At 36.6% G+C, this 23665-nt stretch overlaps 3 protein-coding genes and 2 non-coding genes across 15 annotated transcripts in view; 2 read left to right on the top strand and 3 right to left on the bottom strand.

Moving 5' to 3' along the window:
- The window catches only part of ntng2a (netrin g2a), a 51550-nt gene extending 37321 nt beyond the window's left edge, over positions 1-14229 (top strand). The window contains exons 6-8 of the mRNA XM_056773069.1: positions 7948-8115; positions 10494-10628; positions 12618-14229. Coding sequence (XP_056629047.1) covers positions 7948-8115; positions 10494-10628; positions 12618-12835 — 521 coding nt within the window. The 3' untranslated portion in view covers positions 12836-14229. The remainder of the gene's footprint in view (positions 1-7947; positions 8116-10493; positions 10629-12617) is intronic.
- Positions 14230-15842: 1613 nt separating this feature from the next.
- On the top strand, positions 15843-17798 carry endog (endonuclease G). Its single transcript, XM_056729557.1, has 3 exons — positions 15843-16492; positions 16859-16968; positions 17194-17798. Exons 1-3 carry the CDS (start codon positions 15965-15967, stop codon positions 17471-17473), a joined length of 918 nt encoding a protein of 305 aa, XP_056585535.1. The 5' UTR covers positions 15843-15964; the 3' UTR covers positions 17474-17798.
- trnag-ucc (transfer RNA glycine (anticodon UCC)) lies at positions 16656-16727 on the bottom strand. Its single transcript has one exon. It is a non-coding gene; the product is annotated as a tRNA-Gly (tRNA).
- Positions 17799-19842: 2044 nt separating the features above from the next.
- On the bottom strand, positions 19843-19914 carry trnag-ucc (transfer RNA glycine (anticodon UCC)). The gene has a single exon. It is a non-coding gene; the product is annotated as a tRNA-Gly (tRNA).
- A 1266-nt stretch (positions 19915-21180) lies between these two features.
- dab2ipa (DAB2 interacting protein a) overlaps positions 21181-23665 on the bottom strand; it is a 77263-nt gene continuing 74778 nt past the window's right edge. For all 11 annotated transcript variants that reach the window (XM_056772964.1, XM_056772963.1, XM_056772966.1 and 8 more), the window contains one exon: positions 21181-23626. In XM_056772964.1, coding sequence (XP_056628942.1) covers positions 23459-23626 — 168 coding nt within the window. In that variant the 3' untranslated portion in view covers positions 21181-23458. The remainder of the gene's footprint in view (positions 23627-23665) is intronic.

The following is a 23665-nucleotide window of genomic DNA, read 5'->3' on the forward strand; positions in this document are numbered from 1 at the left end:
AATGCTGTATTTTCCACATACCGTGCATGTTTGAATCTCCTCTTTGCTCCGCCTCTCTGACACTCTCTCAAAGTTCAAAAGCGAGATGTGCTATGATTGGCCAGTTAACCAGAGTGTAGTAATTGGTTGAATACTGTAAGCGTGTGACGGAAATGTAACGTCTCTTACCATATTTGGAACATCAGGTTCCAAGCAATTGTACTGACAGGTAAGCCCAGGGGCGGATTTAGTGATTTGGGGACCCTAGGCAAATCCATTTAGGGGGCCCCAACTATGCGCCATTTTACTTTCCTGCAACCCTTATTTTTCTTCCTACTCAAAGCATCAGCATAAGACATGCAGAAATCTCTGGTCAACACTCTCTGAACTAATATCTCTGCAGACTAAACAAGAAGAGTGTTCATGAGAGACATCATTGAAAAAGTATGAATAACATAAAAAACTGCTGAATGTCAGAAGAAATGTTCTGTACATTCAGTAGATTAAACCAGAGTTGAGTTGTTTTTAAAAAAACAAGTCTAAAAAACACAGAAAATGTGTGGAGCAAAAGGTACCAACTCGTAACTGAAAATGAAAGGGTTTTTAAATACAGTTTTTTAGGAGCCATCTGTCCAACAGCTCAACAGAATTTGGGCGATGCAAATGGACAAAAAACTCAAAGGAGTAAATCAACAACAGAACGGCTTCAGCAGAACTCGAAATGACCTCCAGCCGACTGAGACCTCCAGATAGCGATCCACAGAATATTATTTCTGACCGCTGTGCTTGATCTGTATAGGAGTTATATAGGAGACGTCAAGGTCATTGTTGCTTTTTTGCAACCGGTTATTAAATCAAAGGGTTCACATACATATTTCCACCCTACACTGAATGTCTTTGTGTTTAAAGGAAAGACACGTAATCGGTTGTTTGGTTTGAGTTCGAATAGACTGTGTTTGTCTATGTGACTTGAATACCGGATCAAATTTGATTGCTAATGTATGCAAACATCAAAGGTTCACACAATTGTATATAATAATATATGATTATAAATTCTAAAAAAAACAACAAAAATGAGCAGTTCAACATTTCATTATAGAAAAACGAAACCTAAGTGCAATATTATTTAAAAACAAACTGTAGCAAGCTTTGCATTACACCAGCACTGTATTTTTCACAGGAATTGCATTATTTTACATAAGTCTGTTTTTCCGAATCTAAATCTAAAATAAGAGGTGTTACCAGTAGGAGGCAGTTGGCCCTCTTTGCTTATACTCTCTCGGCTCGATGCTGTAATTTTACTGTCCCAGTGCTACTTGTGACGAGCGATCAGCCCACCATGCCAGCTGCTACCATCTCAAGCCAGACAGACACATCATCTACTACACTGCCATCTCTATCCGGTCCAACACTGACGGAAATGTCTGCCGCACCTGACCAACCAGGTAAGTGTGCGTGCCAGAGAATATTTTATACGTAGTAATATATTCTCTAAAAATTAAAGGATCGATCCAGATCGAGGACATTTTTCGCAAAGACATTTTAACCTTGACACGAGCTGTAACGTATGCAAGAATGTGTCCATCTATTTAACTTGCGATTCTTCATTTATTCTGTCTTACTTGTGTTAATAAGTGAGAGGTGATGTATTCGACAGTTATCGTGTTTAAAGTCATACTCTGAGTTTTGTGCCTTGCCCGGCTGGCTGTGAGAATGCATACATTACAGTTATTCTATTAAAGGGATTTATTTTTGACTTTACAAGCTCCTTGTGTTAAAAAGAGTGTGGCTTGTAGGTTTAAGATTCAGAAAACGGGTAAGGTAATAATAACGATACAAAAAAATGATAAAAAAAATAAAATGTTGGGTTATTTTCCACCCAGCGTTGGTGAAAATTGTGAATTGCTGAAGGAAGTTTGTATTTGACCCAACAAAGTGTTAAAGCAACTTTAGGTTGAAACAACCCAGCTATGGTTAATTTTAGGGATGCACCGATACCATTTTGTAAAGGGCGGATACAAGTACCGATATCTGTTTCTGGTACTCGCCGATGCCGGATGCCTGCACCTTTTCCCAACACAGTGAGCCAAATAAAAATAGAATAGCTCCATAATTACAAAAAACTCCACCTTAAACACATTATGAGAAAATAAATTGTGCTATTCACAAAATGTATCAGGCCCGATATCTAAACTGGTATCGGTGCATCCCTAGTTAATATACACACATACAGAGTCTGCCATTGGGTTTGTACCCTTTTGATTCAACGCTGGGTTGAAAATAACCAAGCATTTTCTAATGTAGCATCTCCTAGCACCTGTTACAAGAAAAAGCAAATCTGAAAAGAGGTGAGTAGGGAGCAACTAGAAGATTTAAATCCTTCAGAGCTAATAAAAATACATTTTGGTACCCTGCTTTCCACTGCGGTACATTATTTTTGTGGGACCTTGCGAAAAGCAGTGCATGCTGGGAATATTCCTGTGTAATTCCCGTCATGATTGATGGCAGTAATAGAGCAGTATTTTTTGTCCTGAGGTAGAGCAGTGCGAGGAGATTAAACATGATTACTGCTGTGCTAAATCACTCATTAATATATATGGGACACGGTGCCAAGTAACACACTGTGTGGCGGCTTAAACTGCACGTCTTCTTGATTCGAATGCGGAGGTCAGCAGGTCAAGTGGAGACCTCCTTTAAGCTTCAGGAAGTATCTTTTATCGGTGGCTGGGTTACGTGATGTTATTATGGCGTGAGGATTACATTATGGTGTGTAAGCGGCGTGTAAAATGTTGCTTTTGATACCTGACAAAATATTGTCAATGTAATTTTGTTTACAGCTGTAAAGGAATTACTGATAATAAAATTTTCAAGGCTTTAAGATGTTGACTGATGCGCAATAAGATGTTACTCTTATGGTATGTTTTCCTGGAGAAATTTCAATGAGAATTTATATAAAAAATTATTTTATTTTGCCTGCAATTGAAAGAAAAACACCTTTATCATAAGACTACCCAAAATATGATTTTATGTTATTTTAGCATTGAGTTTCTAGCAAATCATTATATGGATTTGTTGTTGCTTTAAAATGCCAAACCAAAGCAATGTTTTCCTTTTACCAAGCTGGACGATTTTGAGTCGGACGTGATAAACAGCAGGTGTTCAGTTCTGCTGACTGTGATGAAACGGCATATTCAGCTTCGTTTGTGTAATGTAAAACAATATTCCACCGCCTAGCCTATCCCACCATTTCAGCCCCCCCCCCCCACGCCAGGTGTTTTCATCGCCCGTCTGCGCCTTTCGAACCAAAAGCTACCTGTGTCAGGAATCAAGGCTTGCCATTTTCACAACTGGCTGCCTCGGGCAATAAATCATTAAATACTCTGTTATTGTGAAACACAATCACTTTGAAGAGCACATGGCGTGGCGGTGGGGGCTCAGCTGAAGGCCGGAGCTCCATTCGTTCAGATCTATTTTTGAATAGCGATTGAATGAACGGCTGCTAAATATTTCATAAGAGAAAAGAGAGCGGGTCACGGTAAGGGAGACCAAAAAAGGGCCAATTTATTGAACTTACGGAGAGGGAGATAGATACATGAAACTATAACAGGAAAGAGTCCCGTCCTTGAGGGGGTTGGACGAGGGCAGAAGTTGGGGGAAGTGATTCTATCAGGCCAGTGTATCCCGTTTCTGCTAAACTGGAAATGGCGAAAGGTTGAATCGGTACGAAAGCATCCATTATGTACGGTTTGTAAGCCCACAGTGCAGCGAAGGCAGCATCTTTACTGCTTTTGACAGAACGTTTTAGATACATGACTCCTTATGCTCTCTGCACATTACAGTTTCCTCAGCACCAGATGTGACACTTGATGCGGTCACCGCGGCGACCGACAGTATCGAGATGACAACCGGCTTTTATACTTCAGTTGTTGTAACTGATGCAAGCAATCCATCGCCTGTTCCTCCTGAAATTACTCTGACTGATGCATTCTCCCTATCAACCTCATTTGTAACCATAGCAACGTCTACAACACCTCCAACCATAGCAACTTCAGAAACAATATTTTTTGCATCAACTGCTTCTACTTCGATACAAAAGCCAGCATCCCCGACACTTGATGCAGTTTCACCCGTTGCAACGAATAACGCGGAAACTGTAGTTACAAATGGAGCGGATGCAACAACAGCTGGTGGAAAAGCTCCAGACATTGATGCGGTTGCCCCAGCAACGGAGGTTCCTGTAACTACAGTAACTAACGGTAATGCTGCTACCACTAATGCACCTGCAAATGATGCTGTTGCATCAATCGATCTTATTACCTCAGCAACTAACACAGCAGCGATTCCTGCGACTAATGCGATGGCAAACACAACTGAAGCATTTACACAAACCAATGAAGAATCAGATGAAATTAAAGCAAGTCCCGATGGTCCAGGTGAGGTTGTGAAAGATGTTGTGACAGATTCAAGAACCCTCACCACCTCCGCAGTCCGGCCTACGTCCTATCCAGCTCTTCCAACAAACAGCCCATCGATTGGACCTGAGGCAGCCGTCCCAATATCTCCAATCACTACTTCTGTACCTGCCGCTGCTCCTCAACCTGAGCTTGATGTTAAGACTGACAGTAAACCTTCGTCTGGAGTGGAAGAGAAGAGTGAAGGTCTTTCTGCTGAGAGAGAGGCGAAGAAAACACCAACAAACTCAAAGAACAAAGCTGCAGAGGCCCCAGGTATCACCACTTTTCTCATCTCACACTGTCAGGGAATTTAGAGTACAGAGATATAAAATGCATTGATTTTTTTGCATTATTATAATGGAAAGTGCTGAAGTGGCACATTGTTGCTATGGTTACATTTTGATGTGAACCAAACTTCTGTTTGTGAGCGTACATTTGGCCCCCAGAAGAAAAATGCCTGCAAAAGAAACATGATGTTAAATCAAAGAAGAATAAAACTGTGTTAAAGCAATATATATATTTTTTAATTTACTTATCCATATTTCATTTTTCCACAAAAGAAGATATTTTGAATAACGTTGAGGAATGTTGTTAACCAAAAAAACCCATTCACTTCCATTGTATGGACACAAAACCACAGAGGCATTTCTCAAAATATCTCCTTTTGCGTTTCACTGAAGAAAGACTCCTACACTGATTTTGAACGTCATGAGGGTGCATAAATGAAAATGTTTATATTAAGGTGTACTATCCCTTTAAGAGGCTTGCGCAACAATTTCTTTTGGGTTTGAGCACCCCTCTTTGGCTCAACGCTGCAGCCAAACAGACCTCATGCACTAAACAATGCTCAAAAATATGCAGAGCAAACATTTACAACGCATAACCATTGAATAAAATCAGCTGCAAACAGTAACATGTCTCCTGTTTTTCTCCAAACGTTCACCATGTTTATTACAGTATCAACAGACAAGAACAATGATGCTTGGAAAATGAGAGAAAAGGGGAAGGCCAAAGATGAAAAGGCCAAGGAAAAAAAGAAAGAAAAAGACTATGAGAAGAAAGACTATGAGAAAAAAGGTTTGAGTGTGTGGATAGTAGCTGTAGATGACTTTGTGGTCCTCAGATGCTCCTCTCATCTTTAATTATATCTTCTTCGATAGCTTTAAAATCTTTCAATTTAAAGATGTCAAGCATTTCTGCATGACATCTTCCAGTAATGTTTCTGTGGATGAAATGGGCTGTTTCAGAGCATGTAGAGTATTGACTGGTTAAGCTGCTATTAGATCCATAGATAGAAACTCTAAACTATTATTTCCTTTAGTTTTGGCTTGTTTTGTGTGCAGTATCAGCTGTTAAAACAACAGTAGCATTATTGTGATGTGCTGTGAATGATTTCCGGATGATTTGTAGCAACAGTTTTATTCATGTCCTGTCTATCCCATAACTAATATCCACCAGAGAATATCAGTTTAACAGTCCACGCTTTTATTTCAAAGTTGTTGCAAAGCTTTTGATCCCCGGGGGGCCAAAAACGCAGCTGTCAAGGATAGCGTACATCAGATTTCGAGGTAAGGCGATACTTAAAGTCAAAACAGCAGCGAAACAAATAACCAAGGCTTATTTTGGTCTCTTGCAGACCTTCATTGATATTTTATGTGAGTGATGTATTTATCTGCATTAGGGCTCCTGTAGGCTATGTTTATCAAAAGACAATTCCATTCTTGATTTGCGTTTCCAAGAATGTGGACCGACACTAATAAGAAAACTGTGGAAAAATTGCTGCCTGCATGATATTCATTTCCTGTCTTCCCTCCTGTGCTTTCTTGTCTTTTCTCTTTCTTTCCACTCGCGTGTTTTGTCTTTCGCTGCGACTCATAAGGTAAGCCGCCCGTGATGTATTGTGTTTGCTAGAAAACTGAAGGATCTCCCCTAGGCCGTATAATCAAAATTGTCCTCTTTCGGAAAACAGCTCCTTTGCATTTTCAGCTGTGGAGTGGTAGACAGCTGTCTGTTGAAGATGCACGATGATTTGTGAAACATTGCTCCATAACTCTACCAATCTGGGGAGTAATTGAGCATTTATATTTAATTATCCATCAACCCCCCCCCCACATCCCACTGCTCAGCTGACTGTGACACAGCAGGCCCCTACATCGCAGCATCTTTAAAACATCACATCAATTATTTAAAGCCCCAAGCGTCTGTACAGCAAAGAATTGAGAAGAACAGCTTTTCACACATCAAAACTTTCACCTGCAGCGTATTAATGCTCATATAAAGCTTTTAAAGGTGGATTTATTTACCCTGGTTAATAACTGTGACCTTCTATTGTTCAGTAAGTTGAATCCTAATCATGAATCGTTTGCTTTCTCAGAAAACGAGTATGTTTGATATTAAAAGAAGAGCAAATCCAACACAATCTAATGGCAAGTCGTAGGCTAATTATTTTATGAGATGGCTTATTTGTGTAATCTATTTAATTTCAAGAAAATGTACAGATATCAAATAAAAATAAAGAAAATAAAGTAATCAATGGAAAATTTAACAAAAATAAAAAACGGCGATTCATACTATAAATTAAGTTAACAATTTAACATTATTGTTAAGCTTGTTGACAAAATGTAAAAGAGCCTCTCATTGGACTGGATAAACGTGTCTGTTGCATGAACAAAATTTACATTTAAACATGTTCTTTCATACATTACAATCAACACTGTAAAACTTTGCTGTAGTTTTTGCAGCAGGTTTGCCAGTAACTTACTGTAGATTTAATAACTACTTAATATACTCTCCAATTAGTACCGTTTTCAATTACTTTAAATGTGCAAGAAGAGACTGGCATTGGCAGCAACCCTGAAAAAAATTACATTCGTCCCAAGCATTTTTTTCTCTTGTTTTCCTTAAAAATATTTAATATTTATAACACATGACTTATATTTGGTCTTGTTTTATGAAAGAAAAATATATAAACTAGGTAAGTTTATGCTTAAAACTAAATTTTGCATTAAATCTACATTAAGTTACTGCAAAATTACAGCAAAGGTTTAAAGTGTACTTTTGCACCAGTAACAAATAGGTTTGTTGTTGGGGCTTTATTTTTGCTTATTTATATATTATTTTTTTAATATTCACATTATACAAATTCATAGCCATCTTGCAAAAACGTTACAAATTCCCATGAGATTAGGCTGTCAAAATCTTATTTGATCAAATGATGGTCCGCTAGATCTGTTCATGAACATGTTAGGAACATTCAAGTAAAATTTTATCTGATTAGTAAGATTTTTAAGTCAGTTAAATGATTCCGATAACTGGCATTCGCACGCAGGCCACTGAAATTTTCATACAAGTCTTCAGGCTTCAGAAGTGGAATAGTTAAGCTTGTAGATTTTCTAGAATACTGTCTTCTCAAAGACTAAATGTTATATCCTCACCCCTTCATCCATATGTTTGCTGTGATCCCCCCTCATTCTCCTCCCCACAGACTAACACCTGTGTCCTCTCTCTCCATCAGACTGCGAGTGCAACGGTCACTCAAACCGCTGCAGTTATATTGATTTTATCAACATTGTGACTTGTGTGAGCTGCAAACACAACACTAGAGGACAAAACTGTCAGCACTGTCGCCTCGGATACTTCCGGAACGCTTCTGCCGAGCTGGACGATGAGAATGTTTGTATAGGTCAGTCAGATATCGCCCCATGAAGAATACTTTCTCAAACAGTATTTTGGTCTTATTTTGCTTTAAAGACCATCTAAACATCCATTAATTATGATATGTGTACATGAGAAGCAAAATGCATATTTTGAACAATAAACCGATTTTTTTATTAGAACATATATAATTCATTTAGTTTATTTACAGATTGTTTTAATCCTACAAAATTGGTTGTTTTAACCTGATAAAACAATTCAAGATGGAGTAATAAAAAATGAATGACATTGTATTATTTTCAACATATTTTGCTTGTCAAATAAAGTTATTTAGTTGGGAAGATGTTTATATATTTTTACCGCAAAACAAGACCAATAACTGGTTTTACTTTCCCCCCTTGATGTATTCACAATACACTGCACTGAAATTGTCTTTTTGGCCAAATGATATATTCGGAAAGATCGAGAAATCTGTCTTTTTCTTTCCTCATGTCCATACAGTCCAACATTTGGTCTCCTTTCCATACATTTGACAATTTCTGTCCATATTATTAAGGTGAACTGTGGGTCAGATGTGTTTGGCAAATAAATAACGATTTACCAACAAATATCATGCTGACCATCCCTCTCTACATTAAACTGTTTCACTGTGGTCAGCCAGGAGACCCTTACCCTTTATACTGCTAAAGGTGTAAGAAACTAAATAACCTTGCATTTCCAACCTTCCCGCCTGTATTCCAGAATTATATGCGTATGTTATCCGAGTTGAAATTTCTCCAGAAGTGTCATAATAATGTAAAGCAAACACAGTTTCGCCAACTTCTGCTGCAATCTGGTTTAAAGTCAACATGAAATGCCACCTTTCAAGTGGGGACAGCATTGCCTTAAAGTGTTTTAAATTGTTTGTAAACTTTGTGTTGAAATTTATATTACAACAAAAATAATGATCAACAAATCACGAAAATAGAGTCAAAAATGATATGAAATAGGCCTAATAAGAGTTGATTTTTCAAAGGCAGGACAAGGTGATAAAAACGTTTAAAGATCATTTGTTTTATTTGGAATAATGCACTCTTGCATAATAAGACCAGGATCAAGTGTTCAGAAAATATATAAAGTCAATTTTGATTTCATGCTGGCTAGAAAAAAATCAGGGCAGGAGGTGAATCAGAAATCCTAGTTAATCCCTTTTCTTTCTTTTGATTAAAACTACACAGAGCCGCCAAACAATCTGTAAGAATAATTTGATAATGATACAGTGACCTCTACTGGAAAACGACACGCACATAAATCATTGTGCTGTGACTGACAGCTGCTCAGGGAGGAAATATATAGCTTGAGTAAATACTCGGAGCAAACACTGCTGTGTGACAGATGAACAACTGTCGTTCAATGGTCAGGAAGTAATGAAAAATATAATAGACACCTCACAACTCAAACAGAATTTTAATGCAAAGACATACATTTGCCTACAGGCCTAACAACCTTTCCTTCAGGAAAAAGAATGCAAGAAATGAAAAACTGGATATTGAGATACGTTTAATTTTAATAATACTATTTACTTCTACCACCTAAAACGTTATTACAATTTTTTATAATATAAATGTCCACATTTATTTTATATGATAACTGTATGCCCTCTTTCTAAATGTTGTATTGAAAATGTCCCTTTTACCTGCTGTGCAATGAATAGTTCACCCAGAAATAAAAATTGGGGATTTTTTTTTGCAATCATGTTGTTCCGGATCTGAACATTCTTGCTTCTCTAGAACACAACAGAAGATATTTTGAAAAAAAATCACTTTTTTTATGTCCATAATGAAAGTCAATGCTGTTCGGTTGTCAGTGCACAGCAAAATTGGTAGTGTTAAAAAAGGTCAAATTAACTCTCACAGTGTATATGCAATCCACACTTTGAGAGTGTGGATTATATATACACTGTGTGTGTTCTTTGATTTTTTTAACACTGGCGATTGTGCCGTGTTGTTTTGAGTCCATATAATAAAAGTAAATGTTGTTTGGTAATCAACATTCTTCAAAAAAAAAATGTGTTCTTCAGAAGAAATCCAGATCTGGAATAACATTAGGGAGAATAAATGACTACATCATTTTTATTTTTGGATGAACTGTGCCTTTAAGACTTCCATGTGAATATATTATGTAGGCCTATCTTGATATATAAAAAGAGATTCAACACTTATCTACACAAGATGTTTATGTGTCAAGGCATTTATCTGTCTGACATCACAAAATTGCAGACAAGCTTTTTGTACCTTTGACTAAATGTATTGCAAATATAAATATCAGCTTCAACTTTTACTGCAAAAGACTCCTCCTGATATCACCCCTTAACCTGTTATTAGATCTACAATCTTAACCATCATCAAATGTTTTTTCTATACACAGAGTGTAACTGTAACCAGCTGGGCTCTCTTCACGCCCGCTGCAATGACACTGGTTTCTGTCAGTGTCGAGACGGCACGTCAGGGCAGAAGTGTGAAGACTGTCTCCCTGGTTACACCTGGAAGCAAGGCTGCGTGCGTAAGTCACACATCTTATACTGCTCTTCTATAAATCCAAGAATGACAATAGGCTTAGTCATTAATGACAGTCTGTAATTGATGGCGCCACTTGTACAACAAATAAACGCTGTGAATGAATAGCATATGGGTGTCATTCTTCTCATTTTAAACATGATTAACACTGTTGTACCTCATGGAGTTCCTTGTTGTTGTGTTACTAAATAACAGCCTGCTGGTTTGAGCAGTTGTGAATTGTAAATGCTTGTGGGTGGTACGACACAGCGGATAATACTTGGGGTTCAGTAAACACAAGGTTGCTGGGTCGAGCTCTTCAAGCAAAAAGCAGAGACTTATACCGTCGTGCACCTGGGCGAGACATTTTAACCTCAGGTTGCTTCAGATGCTGGGTGAGGGGGCTAAAATACTTCCAACAAAATATTTATGACCGATTTAAAAAAATATATATCTTTAATTAGATATGTAAGATTGAAAAAATACTTATAAGAAATGAAACAGGAAGTAATTCTGGACCATAGTTGACATCTTGCAAAGTAGTCTGTATTGATGTATTTATACATTTCAAATTTTTATTTCACAAAGATTTAAATTGCATGAATAAAAACATTCCACTCTTAAGTGAACAAGTGCTTTATCAAACTCAGAAGAGTTGCATGTAGTGAATATAACTGCAGTATAGTGAATCAGTCAGCTGTTTAGGACACAATGTATCAGCAGTTTTACACACAGTATTTTGCATGAAAGTGTAAATAATGCATCGCTGCCATCTCTCAGGTGCCGTGTGAGCCGTGAAAGACGTGCTCAAAGAGAACGTTTCCAGTTGTCTGTACTCTCTATATACTGACAGTTACTGTCATGTATTGTATAAGTTAGTCTCTCTTAGACGTGCTGATGCTTTAGTCACTACTACACCGAGCACTGTAGATACAGCAGATAATGTCTGAACAAAGAGATCAGATTTCATCACTTACAAAATGACTGATCCTAAAAACTGGATATAAAACAGTGTGTTGAGATAACTATTTCATCAGATGCAAGCACCTGCCCCGGAGTTAACTTCCACTCTGCGTTGGGTTATAATATAACAATTTATTTCAGATTTAATTTATTATAATAATAATTTATATTAATATTTCATTGTACATTCATTCTTAAATCATACTGATCGGTTATACATTCTTCCTGAAGGTCTACCGGAAGTTACTTTTGGGGCACATAACATTTATGTTGTTACAGCTGAAGCCTATAGAACCTATATCGCACACTTTCAGATATAAAACATCATTGCTGGAAATTTGACCTTCAACTTATCAACAATTTAACCAACTTTCTGTTCAGAAATTCTTGAATTTGGCATCTAGCAGAACTAGCATTTCTTGACACAGTTTTACAGTTGCATCCACTATGTTACCAACTATTTAGACTAATTTAATAGAAGTAGAACTATGAATATAACGGTTTTATTACAACATAAATAATATTTTTTATTAATGTAAACTTCAGTATTAATGCTAATGTACATCTTATCTGTACATCAGTATCTATAGTAGAGGTGTCACAATGAACCGGTATTGACGATAAAAATAAAATTGTTTGACTGATTATTTTATTTAATTTAATTTTGTTTTAATATTTATATCTTTAAAAATAAAAAGATATTGCGATAACATTAGTATCATTAATATGATTCATTCGGTTTTAATATAACTAACTTTTCTTTTTATAGTTATGGCTACTATTTGTAGTTAACAAATAAACCGTAAATACGGCCTGTGAACATTCTTAAACTAACAATGAAGATAAAACTCTTTTAAGCTAGTATTTATATTAAGAATATTAGCATTAATAATTAAAAATAACATATTACTAACACTTTGTTTTCTCAAATTTAGTTGTCACAACATAGGACACATGAACAGCATATTTCTCAACTAAGATGTTTTCAACTAGGCTTATTTAAACTGAACTTTCCTCTGTTCTCTCTATCTAGCAAACGTTTGTGATGACGAGCTGTTCCTGTGTCAGAACGGCGGTTCCTGCATCCAGAACCAGAAGTGCGTCTGTCCGCCCAACTTTAAGGGCGTTTTGTGCGAGCAGCCGCGTTGTCGGGGCCAGAAAGGGTGCGACGGTGCATCGACCTGCTACCTCAGCACCCTGACGCTGCTGCTCTGCCTTCTAGCCAACAGCCTGCTTAAAGCCAGCGCCTAGAAACCCATCCTAGTCCAGATATCAATCCTAGTCTACGCAGGCCAAAGGGCTGAACCCTGGGAATTGAGAGAGCGCGCGCGAGAGAGAGACCTGAATCCCGTAGAGACCAGGTCTCGCGGTGCTGAAATCTATATGGAGAGGAGCTGAGGTCAAAACACCTTCACAGGATGAGTAGCTAGTCGCTCATCTCCTCGCATCACTGATCGCCTGAACTTTATACCAAAAAATAAGGAATCACGTTCGGTTTCAACTCACTCTACACGAGACTCTGAAGAAAGAGGACTGATGTATAGATGAGCTTATACGTTTCTTTTGCATTTCTACTTTCCTGTATAGTTTTGACGCTCACTGAGATACAAGCACTGCAGTTAGCCTGCTTGTTTAAAGGAACAATGTTGATATCACGAAAGCCTACTTATGCCAAGTTATTCTTCTCTGGAAGGCTCGTTTTTACATTTCCTTTCATTGCTGCATTTCATTGCATTTTATTGTCATCGAGGTTGTTAAAGTAGATGAAAAGATGGAAAAGATGTTTGAATCGTCGTCCTGCTAGTACAATGAAAGAACGTTCCTATAGCTAGTTTGTGAGATTAAATTATTCTGGAAGGTAGAGAAAGAGAAGTTTTTAATTGTTACATTGAACAAATATATAAATATATGTCTATCTGAAGGGAATTATATTAATTATTGTATATTATGATCATTATTTACATATTTTTTGTAGAAATTGTTATTTTTGTTCCGAGTAAATGTACCATTGGAAAGACATTGCAGCCTTTATTGCAGCGTCTACGGTATTCATGCCATGGTAAAATTATATTTGATGATACAGCATCTCTAATATATTTGAAATATTTCTTCATTCATGCCATAATGAAACATTAAATAAAGCATTAAAACAGTTCATTACATGCACAGCTTTAGCATTATATAACCCGCACGCCATCTTGATACTGGCATGAATTCATCTGTGCGATTTATTCATGAACTGAGCTGAACATTCAGGGCTCTTATTTACACACTTCTACGATGATTTATCTTGAGTTATACATGGGTGTTTCTAAAGCACAATGTCGCACAAACAGGAATAAAGACAAAAGTGTGTACACAAAGCACATTTCTTAGGACGAAAGACATCGTCAAACCTGGCAGATCAGAAGATTAATTAAGAAAACATAATAAAAGTCAACACATCACATATCATGGAATCAAGTTATTTTTCCAACTCTCCTGCGTGAGTCTCAGAGAATGCCAAAATCGTAGTGGCTCATGAGCTTTTTGATGTATTTCAGATTTACACATGCTTTTCATTCATAAAGAGCCAGGGTAAATACAATACTATGAATAAATAAATATTATAAATGAATAAAACCTGACAATCAGAAAGCATATTACAGCTTGAGTGAATTGTCTTTCTTTAGACTTTGTCCATTTAATATACTGTATATCGCTGCAGTCCTAATGAAGCCTTGTGTCTCCTATGATTTTTATTTTTTGCCATGAATCATTATTATTAGTCACCCTTTATGTTTGTCGTGGGTTTTGCAAATATCTATTGATAAAAAGTATTAAAAAGCGCTCATCAACTTTGACGTGTTTTTTCAACAGTGTTTATTTTCCTAAAATGGACATTTGGACATACAAGGTTTCAGAAGGACATGCATAGCCTATGATGCTGTAAAAGCAATAGATGCTTATGTGCCTGATGCAGCATCGCATTGCATTTCACGGACACTACAGTCACTTCAGCTAATATATTAGTAATTAATGTGAGACCATGTCCACAGAACAACAATCCAATGTGCTGAGCCATTTGCATTGCTTCCACCTGCACTTAAATAAATAAATAAAGCCACATAGCTTGAGTCAGCAGTGTTTATGCCAGGTGGAGACTTTTGCTTTGTGGAAAATAAATCAGGCCCTACTCCAGACGTGTTTTAAATATAAACTACCCATAGAACTACACTCAATTCTTATTTATGGAAGCATAATGAAAGTAACATGAATAGAGAGTCACATGTGGTTGGGTCCAGGATTCCCTAACATTGCCTTGTATTTCCTTTAATCTTCCAAAGAAAGTCACATAATTTTGGAACAAACTCACAGGATGAGGTAGTAGTAAAGGTCATTCTGATACATACTTAATATGATTTATTTTATCAAACTAATTTCTGTCATTTTAAAGTGAGACAAACCCCAAAACAGACTTAGAATCATCAAATGCATTTACTTACTGTTGTTTGTTACATTGAATTCCCTCCAAGGGTGATGTCACTTCCTGTGCGATCATGTCATTAAGGGGCTTGGTTTGTTAAAGACTTGTTAAAGCCTATATTATTGATATGTTAGAATTTTCTATATACTGTTTATTAAATTAAAAGGGGTATTTGTTTGATTCATTTAAAGAACAAACAGTCACAAAAGTTCTTATTAATCTGACTTATATTGATACATTAAATCTGAATAATATTTACCTATTTTAGAAGTTCATAACAAATAGGACCTTCTCAAACGTACCTAAGTTAAATAATTGAACATCACTATGTTCACAATTATTATCAAATTGTCATAAATGAAATGATATTTAGTGATATTTATAAGATAAAGACACGGGTGAATTAGTGTAAAGTGGACCATATAATTTTAACTTTACCCCAAGTATTATTATTTTTAGTTATTTAATATCTAATATTTTAAGGAAATACTACACAATGGCTTAATTGAGTTAGAAACAATTGAAGGAATATAAACAAATATAAAGAGAGATAAATAAATTAACTGTAACTAATAATACAGAATTAATCTTCTAAACACAAAAACATACATGCCAACGAATTCTAAATTACAACAGGGCGATTAGCTTCCTATTATATATTAATTTATTATATTTATTACATCCAGAAAAATCTAATTTTATAGTTTTTTACAGGGCTTTTAGACAATACAATGTACAGTATTTACATGACACTTACGTCATTAGCTCGCGACAAGACGTCACATGCGTCAAATGAATTGCCGGTGCATTTCACCACATGGGTTTTGTAAATACGGTGTGTAAATATTACCACATCATTCTTAAACTGCAGACACTTCTTTAAAATACAGCTAGCTATTTATTAACAGCGAACGATGCATCGTGTATTTTGCTCGAGGTGGGTAGTATCGGGGGTGTCTTTGACTGTTGGCATCGGTGTTGGTGCCACCTTGACCTGCGATCGCCATAACGAACCTCAAGACGGTGGACTTCTGGACCGTATACCGATCATCCCGATACCAAGTGTGAACGCAGCGTCCGAGATCAGCCCCTATCAGCCGGGACAGATCGCTGTAAATAAATCCACCGCTGCGATGAAGTACGGCTTCCCTTCGCTGTCAAACATCAAGACCAGAGAGTCTTACGTGACCTCGTACGACCCCAGAAACAGGACTGCAGCGTGGGTCATAGAGCAGCTCAACCCCGAGACTTTAACCGGGACATCAGACAGAAAAAACTGCAATTTCAAAGAGGACGAAACCGTTCACGTCTACCATCGGTCGACCAATTCGGATTATAAAGGAAGCGGGTTTGACAGGGGTCACCTGGCCGCAGCTGCCAATCACAAATGGAATCAGAAAGCGATGGACGACACCTTCTATCTAAGCAATGTGTCGCCACAAGTGAGTCCCATGATAAAACCTCAAAACCTGTGTTTTTTACATTTCGCGGTTTAATCCATGTAATGCATTATAATTAAACCTGGAAACTGACATAATGTTGGTTTCATGTCTTTTCCTGTAACAAAGTAAGAATAAATATGAACAAACGAACGAGAAAAGTGTTTGCGTTGGCCGGGAATCGAACCCGGGTCAACTGCTTGGAAGGCAGCTATGCTCACCACTATACCACCAACGCCGATGCGTTTCAGCTTTTTCAGGAAAAAGTCAAACGAGTTGTTTCAACCCCACGATGAGATATGTGTGCATTCATATTTCATCGCTTAACAATCGGAAAAAATGTTTAATCGTGCACTTCTTTTCCCACAGAATCCTCATCTAAACCAGAATGCATGGAATAACCTGGAGAAATACTGTCGCTCGCTCACTAAGCATTACCAGAATGTATTTGTCTGCACTGGACCACTTTACTTGCCCCGGTAAGGATCTAAATGTGCTTTAAAATCTGCATTCTGTGTCTAGTTTTGCACATTTTTCATGTGTTTTTAATACTTTTTATCGTTATTTTGAATGTGTTTGGTTGCTCTGTAATGTCCAGTAACAACCATGTCAACACGTCCAGAATAAAGTTTGAAGATGTGAAATGCTTTAAAAATGCTTAACTGATTCAATTCTGAACTCCCCCCCCTTCACTCCACCTACAGACACGAGCCTGATGGGAAAATGTACGTCAAGTATCAGGTTGTGGGAACGAATCATGTAGCTGTGCCGACTCACTTTTTTAAGGTGCTGATTCTGGAAAAGCAGAGAGGAGATGTAGAGCTGCGGTCCTATGTGATGCCCAACATGCCTGTGGATGAGAAGATTCCACTGGAACGCTTTCTGGTCCCCATTGAGAGCATTGAGAGAGCGTCCGGCCTGCTCTTTGTACCCAACATCATGAAGAGAACCAGCAGTCTAAAAGCTATCACTGCAGGGCCGTGATGAGTTTACTGTCATTGTACTACTGAGACTTATCATGTATGTTACTAGAAGAGGATGTGAGCTGTAATATTTGATGTAATGTCTATATCCCATACATACCATTTTTAAATTTTAGGCTATCTTTTTTAATGAATCATTTATGCGGTGTCAAAACTGAATGTGAAAAGGAATTTAACATTAAACTGTGAAATGTTGCTTGTAACTACTGTTATTAAAAAATTTGTTTGGTGACTCCTGTAAAGTAAAAATCTGTTCATCAACTGCATTATTATGTACATACATGGATTATTTATACAAATGTCTCGATTGTCTGTCACAGTATATTTTCATGTATTAATAGAACAAGTGTGCAGAACAACTGCAGACTTTCAGGGAGACGAAACAGCTCGTCTATGAACTCCCAAAAGTGGACTGCAATGGCGCTCGGTGAGCACTAGAGGGCAGTATGGTACTTAAAGTTTAGGTGTGTGCATTATAACTTTGATTTTATTTGTTGTTTTTAAGAATCGAGCAGCAGTCTAAATATTTTTTCGTCTAGGAAAACCCACCAGAAAACATATTTTTGTGCTGTTCATGCATTGTTGCACACACAAACCAAAGTTTATAATAGTAGCATAGATTTGAATCACTTAAATTTATATCCTTTTGAGGTAAAACCATGGTTATACAAATGGTAAGCAATAAAGAAACATTGCTACTATAACTATGATAAAACCATGATTCCTTGTTCAGGGGTTTTTAAAATGACTGAATGACTAAAAATGTAAAATACTGCCCACTTTGATAAAGCTACTAAACAAGTAAATTATGGTATAAACAATCTTAAAGATCAGATATGTCATTCATAATCATGACTGAGGATTCTATGAGAAAAACATAACACTCATAGACAAATATTTCTTGAAAGTGCTCTCATCTTGACAATCTATACATAGTTGACGAATGCATAGTGTGTGTTCTATGGTGTGTTTTTTAAGAAATTAAGAATATTACAGTGTTTTATATAATTAATATGTATTATTTAAAAAAGCATAAGAGAGATTTATCTTCATTGGTAGTTTTTTTCACACCACAGAACACATTTGCAAATAAGTCTGTCAACTACCCTCATTCTGTTCATAGCATTTACTACGATTTCTCTTAAGTCAACAACAGTTTCGATTTGAGCACAGACATTAAAGGTGTAAACACCTTCACCCTTATGCCAAATACGATGTTAAAACCTCATTCATTAACTTAGAAAAAAGTTTGTTTAGAAAAGAAAATGTTTGCATGAAATGTACATTGTACACGTATCAAAAAAAGTAAATGTAAAGTGGTTCTGGCGTATCAGAATATAAAATCAAAACCATAATAAAATAGAGTTTATGCAGATAATTGCACACGTAGGAATCCCTCAATAGGATTTTTATCAGCATGCTAACTTTGAAAGTAAGTGTACAGTTCATTATTAGGGTGATGTCAGGCAAATGGGGCCGTTTAAGGTTTGAGTGTCTTACCTCTTTAAAATTTAACAGCCAACTACTGCAAAGAATTTCAAACAAGCCATAACAGTAGTTGACATTTAGCAAATTATTTTATTGGCCCGAGGTTGCTAAGGGGGCTTGGGGCAATACATCAATTTTAGACAGTGCCAGAAAAAAGTAAGGTGAGTGGCCAGACATATTCAATCTTACTTGTCAATGATACTGTTGATAAATCAACTAACAAATGCACATTTAAACACAATGATTCACAACTCATGTCTTGTTTGCCTCTGTGAGAAAAAACACAGATTTTGCTTAACGATCCAGATTTTATATAAAAAGACTTTTTAGTTACCAGCCCAACTAACCGGATTTGTTTGTGTCATGATAAAATGAGCCATTAATTTCAGTTAAAATAGTCCACCAGTTTAATCTGGTGGTTACTCTTTTTTTAAAGTATTTATATTATTAATATATTTTGTATTATTGCATTACTCACTAAAAAAGGGATGAAAGAGACATTTTGATATATAAGTCATAGGTACTGAAGTAAAGTATTTATACTAGACAGCATAAAAACAGAAAGGAAAGAAACAGAAGAGAAAGGATGTCTGCCAGGGATGCTGCAAAAATAAAATTGGTGTTCATCTGATGCCACAACACTACTTGTTATTGTTAAAAAATCATGAAATTTGTTTTATTGATAAAATTAGTAGAAATGTTTAAGTGTCTTATCTATTCTCTTTGCAATTATTTGCAGTTAATTTTTTCAATTTCGCGGTTCAATCCATGTAATGCATGAGTATTAAACCAGTGACCTTTCACATTGTTGGTTTCATGTTTTACATGTATCAAAGTAAGTAAATGTAAAATAAATATGTACTAACGAACGAGAAAAGTATTTGCGTTGGCCGGGAATCGAACCCGGGTCAACTGCTTGGAAGGCAGCTATGCTCACCACTATACCACCAACGCGCTGATGCCTCAAGAAGTTTGCTTGCGTAACGTCCCGAAAGCAGACTATGAGAACTATACATGCATTTCTGTGTTGTCTAGCTCTATAATGTCCAATAACAAACACCCATGTAAATTTGTCCAGAATGAATTTTGAAAATGTGAAATGCTTTAAAAGTGCTCAACAGAGACAACATTTCTACCCTCCACCGACAGACAAGAGGTTGTGGGAAAGAACCATGTTGCTGTGCCGACTTACTTGAGATGTAGAGCTGCGGTCCGATGTGATGCCCAACATGCCCGTGGATGAACGATTCTACTGAACGTTTGAGAGCATTTGTACCCAACATCATGAAGAGAAAATAAATAAAATACCTCGAAGTACTTAAGTCACTGTCAGACATTCATAAGCGTATTATCAGGCATATAAGGATGCATTGAAAAACTACCGAGTGTAGAAAGTGGACTGCAATGACGTTCGATAAGCACTAGAGGGCAGTGTGGTGCATAAGGTTTGCAGATATGAATGACATTATATAACTTTGTTTTTATCTTTCATCTTTAATGTAGATGTATCAAGAGTCGAGGAGTCTGAATATTTTTACTTTTTTCGACACTCCCTGAGAAAACATATTTTTGTGCTGTTCATCCATTGTTGAACACACAACATAAAACTAATATTTATTGTTGTACCACTGGCTTTACTCACATTTCCATGTAGTCCGTTGATCACTCCATCTGTAATAATCTTATATTACATATCTTCAATATTGCTAAACATTTAACAAAACCGGCTGTTAGCTTAGCTGTGCTCTTATCAGTAAATGTCATGGCAACAATGTCAATCAGTTCAATCGTCACGTGCATATTTGATTAATTACAATGTTAAAGGAAATGTTCATACTATATGTTTCATGACATTATTGCCATAATTGTGGTATATCTATAACGTGGTATGATGGTTAATGCCATTTCACTTTTTGAAGAAAAAAATATAAGTCTGACATAAGTTAGCAAGCTGTCAATTAGCTTTGATTTTAAGGTGGTCAGCTATGGTTAAAACTATGGTTTTGCAAATGGTAATCAATATGACAACAAAAACTTTGCTGCTAACTATAATAAATAGATGATTCAGTGTTCAAGGGTTATTAAAATGACCTGAATAAATACAAAATGTGAAATACGGCACAATTTAATAGGTACCCCATAAAGGTACTAACAAAAGATCATAACAATCCTAAAGATCAAATATGTCAAGGATTCTTTAAAGAAAAACATACACTCATGGACAAATACTTTGCTTTTATTTCAGTGGCTCTTGAAAGTGCTCTCATCTTGACAATGGCATTCTACATGGATATATACATTCTGTTCATAGCATTTACTTAACTTTACACAAGTGAAACAATATATCTTTTAGTCAACAACATTATTTTTCTTGGACTGTACAGTAAACGAACAAATGAAGCCTTGAAATAGCTAAATAAAACTTTAACAATTCTAGAGGCAATTGTACATGAATTGCACAGAATGTTTTCTTCAACACAAATTACTTCTCATATATCGGCATTTCTTTTCGTTCACATATGTACATGTGGAGAACCTCTATCTAAAACAAAGAAAACAAGATTCAGAGTTTTTGCTTTTTTATTCTGTTATTGCATGCCAATCGAGAATTTTGTTTTATTCAAATGTTCAGCCCTTTGACTTCATCATGATGTATATTAATGGAGGATAGGCTCTGTTGTAGTGTTTTAATGCTAATGTGACGTTTTATTCACCTGTTTTCTGTTTGTCTGTATTTTGAGAAGATCAAAATGTGAATTTTGTCTGTCTTAAAGGTGAAATTTTTCATTTCTGTGCCTCTAACATTCAAAAGATGTTTTGAAATTCGACTTGGCATTTAAAACTGGGATGTGAAAAAGGTGAAAATTTAACCATCTCTTTAATGTTGGATAGCTTCGGTATTCAAACATCAACAAGTACGGATAATCCTGGGGATGTTAACAAACAGTTAAATAAATGAATGAGCAGAACATAACTGAAAACATAAATAAAGGAAAATAATTTTGGGAAATGGAGACGTTCAATATGTAACACATCAGAAAACAGATGTTTTCTCTTGTAAATACTCAAAATAACTCCTTTGCTTTTGCAAACATGTTTTTGTGTGTTCTTTAAAAATGCCTTTGTTTAAAATTAGATTTTTAACTAAACACTGTTAATGAATCTTTACCTCTTGACGAACCTGATCTAAGTTTAAATGAAGTTACACCGACCAATAACAGGCTCGCTTAATTTGCAGGGTTGATGCAAGTATTGCCATGACGCGCGGTCTCCTAGTGCTTTTTAGACACCAATTGTATTTGAAGAGCATGAAAATATCACAAACTTTCAGAAAAACAACAGTTCAGATCCGATCCAATATAACAGGTGCTCACTTCAAACTTCACACAGCATCTCAAAGCCTTCTCGTTCAGTGTAAGTGCTGAATGCGACACACTCTGAAAAGCCTTTAGAACAAGTCCACAGAAGAAGGTTTTGGTTAAAGGGTCCAATCTAATGCTATAGAAAGTGCATAGAGCGGAAAAACGACATCGTGGGGGACAGACACTGATTGTACTGTAGCCATATAGCCTACTGTTATGTTCAGTACGGAGAGTAATACTGGCCACGCATACACAGCAAGCGGCGATGACGTCTCTATACGCATCTTTGCAACGGCGTCGACAGTTTCTGATATTGAGCGCAGAACGTTAAAAGCGTGTAAACACCTTCGCCCTGTCTAGAAGCAGCACCTGAATGTACAATCAGAGCTTACGTTGATTATTTTTCCTGTGAAACGCTACAGCAGACTTCACCAAATACACCGTACGAAGAAGAAAATCTCTTTTCTCTGAAAAGTCGGTTTAAAAAAACTATATACAGTAATCAGGCGCATCACCTCCATAGATTAAAATGTAATGCAATTATGCAACTAAATGCGATGTTGAAACCTCTCTCTTTAACTTACAAAAAACGTTTTAAAATGCATCTGGTAAGAAAAGGAAATGTTTACATGAAATGTACAAACGTATCAAAAAAGAAATGTTAAGTGGTTCTGGTGTATCAGAAAACAAACTCAAAATAACACTAAAATAGTGTTTACACAAATAATTACACACGTAGGATCTTGATCATCATGCTAACTTTGTAAATGTGAAGCGTGCATGTACATGTCAAATCTATAGATGACATGAAACCGGGTCACAGTTTGACATCAGTGACCATGCGCTCTTTCATGACGAGGGCTATGAATGAAGCATCATGGGAATATATCGATTGGCTAAAAATCTCAAATAATTTTAAAAGACGCAAGAGTCTTAATATAGATTGAAAAATCAGTTTTAAAACATCCTCAATATGGTGAATTATTTCTAATCCAGTTCTGAGATCCAACGCAAAAAACTTTGAAAGTAAATTTAAACCCATCGGAGTGCCGTTTTCTTGTAGGGTCATATTGTAAGAAATGAACCATAGCCCTTGTCCTCCACTAGACCCGTAGGCCCGTGTGTTTACGTTCACGCTAGCAGTTGCTGCTGTTCCTGAATTCTCCGTTTTCCGTGATCTGCAACTTGGTGGGGTTGGTGGGAGAGATGCCGTTCCTCGTCTGCATGCTGTACCGATCCTTCAGCTGAGACAGAGCGCTCATTAGCCGAGCGTTAGCCGCATCCAGAGACCCGATTCTCTTTTCCTGCGGGGAATGACCATCCATAGAGGTCAGATGAGAGAT

Source organism: Triplophysa dalaica, chromosome 18 (genome assembly GCF_015846415.1).
Source record: "Triplophysa dalaica isolate WHDGS20190420 chromosome 18, ASM1584641v1, whole genome shotgun sequence".
NCBI lineage: Eukaryota > Metazoa > Chordata > Actinopteri > Cypriniformes > Nemacheilidae > Triplophysa > Triplophysa dalaica.

Coding starts and splice junctions, on each gene's coding strand:
- endog (XM_056729557.1), top strand. CDS start 15,965: ATGCATCGTGTATTTTGCTCGAGGTGGGTAGTATCGGGGGTGTCTTTG. Junction 16,493..16,858: donor TAAGCAATGTGTCGCCACAA/GTGAGTCCCATG, acceptor CTTTTCCCACAG/AATCCTCATCTAAACCAGAA. Junction 16,969..17,193: donor GGACCACTTTACTTGCCCCG/GTAAGGATCTAA, acceptor CTCCACCTACAG/ACACGAGCCTGATGGGAAAA.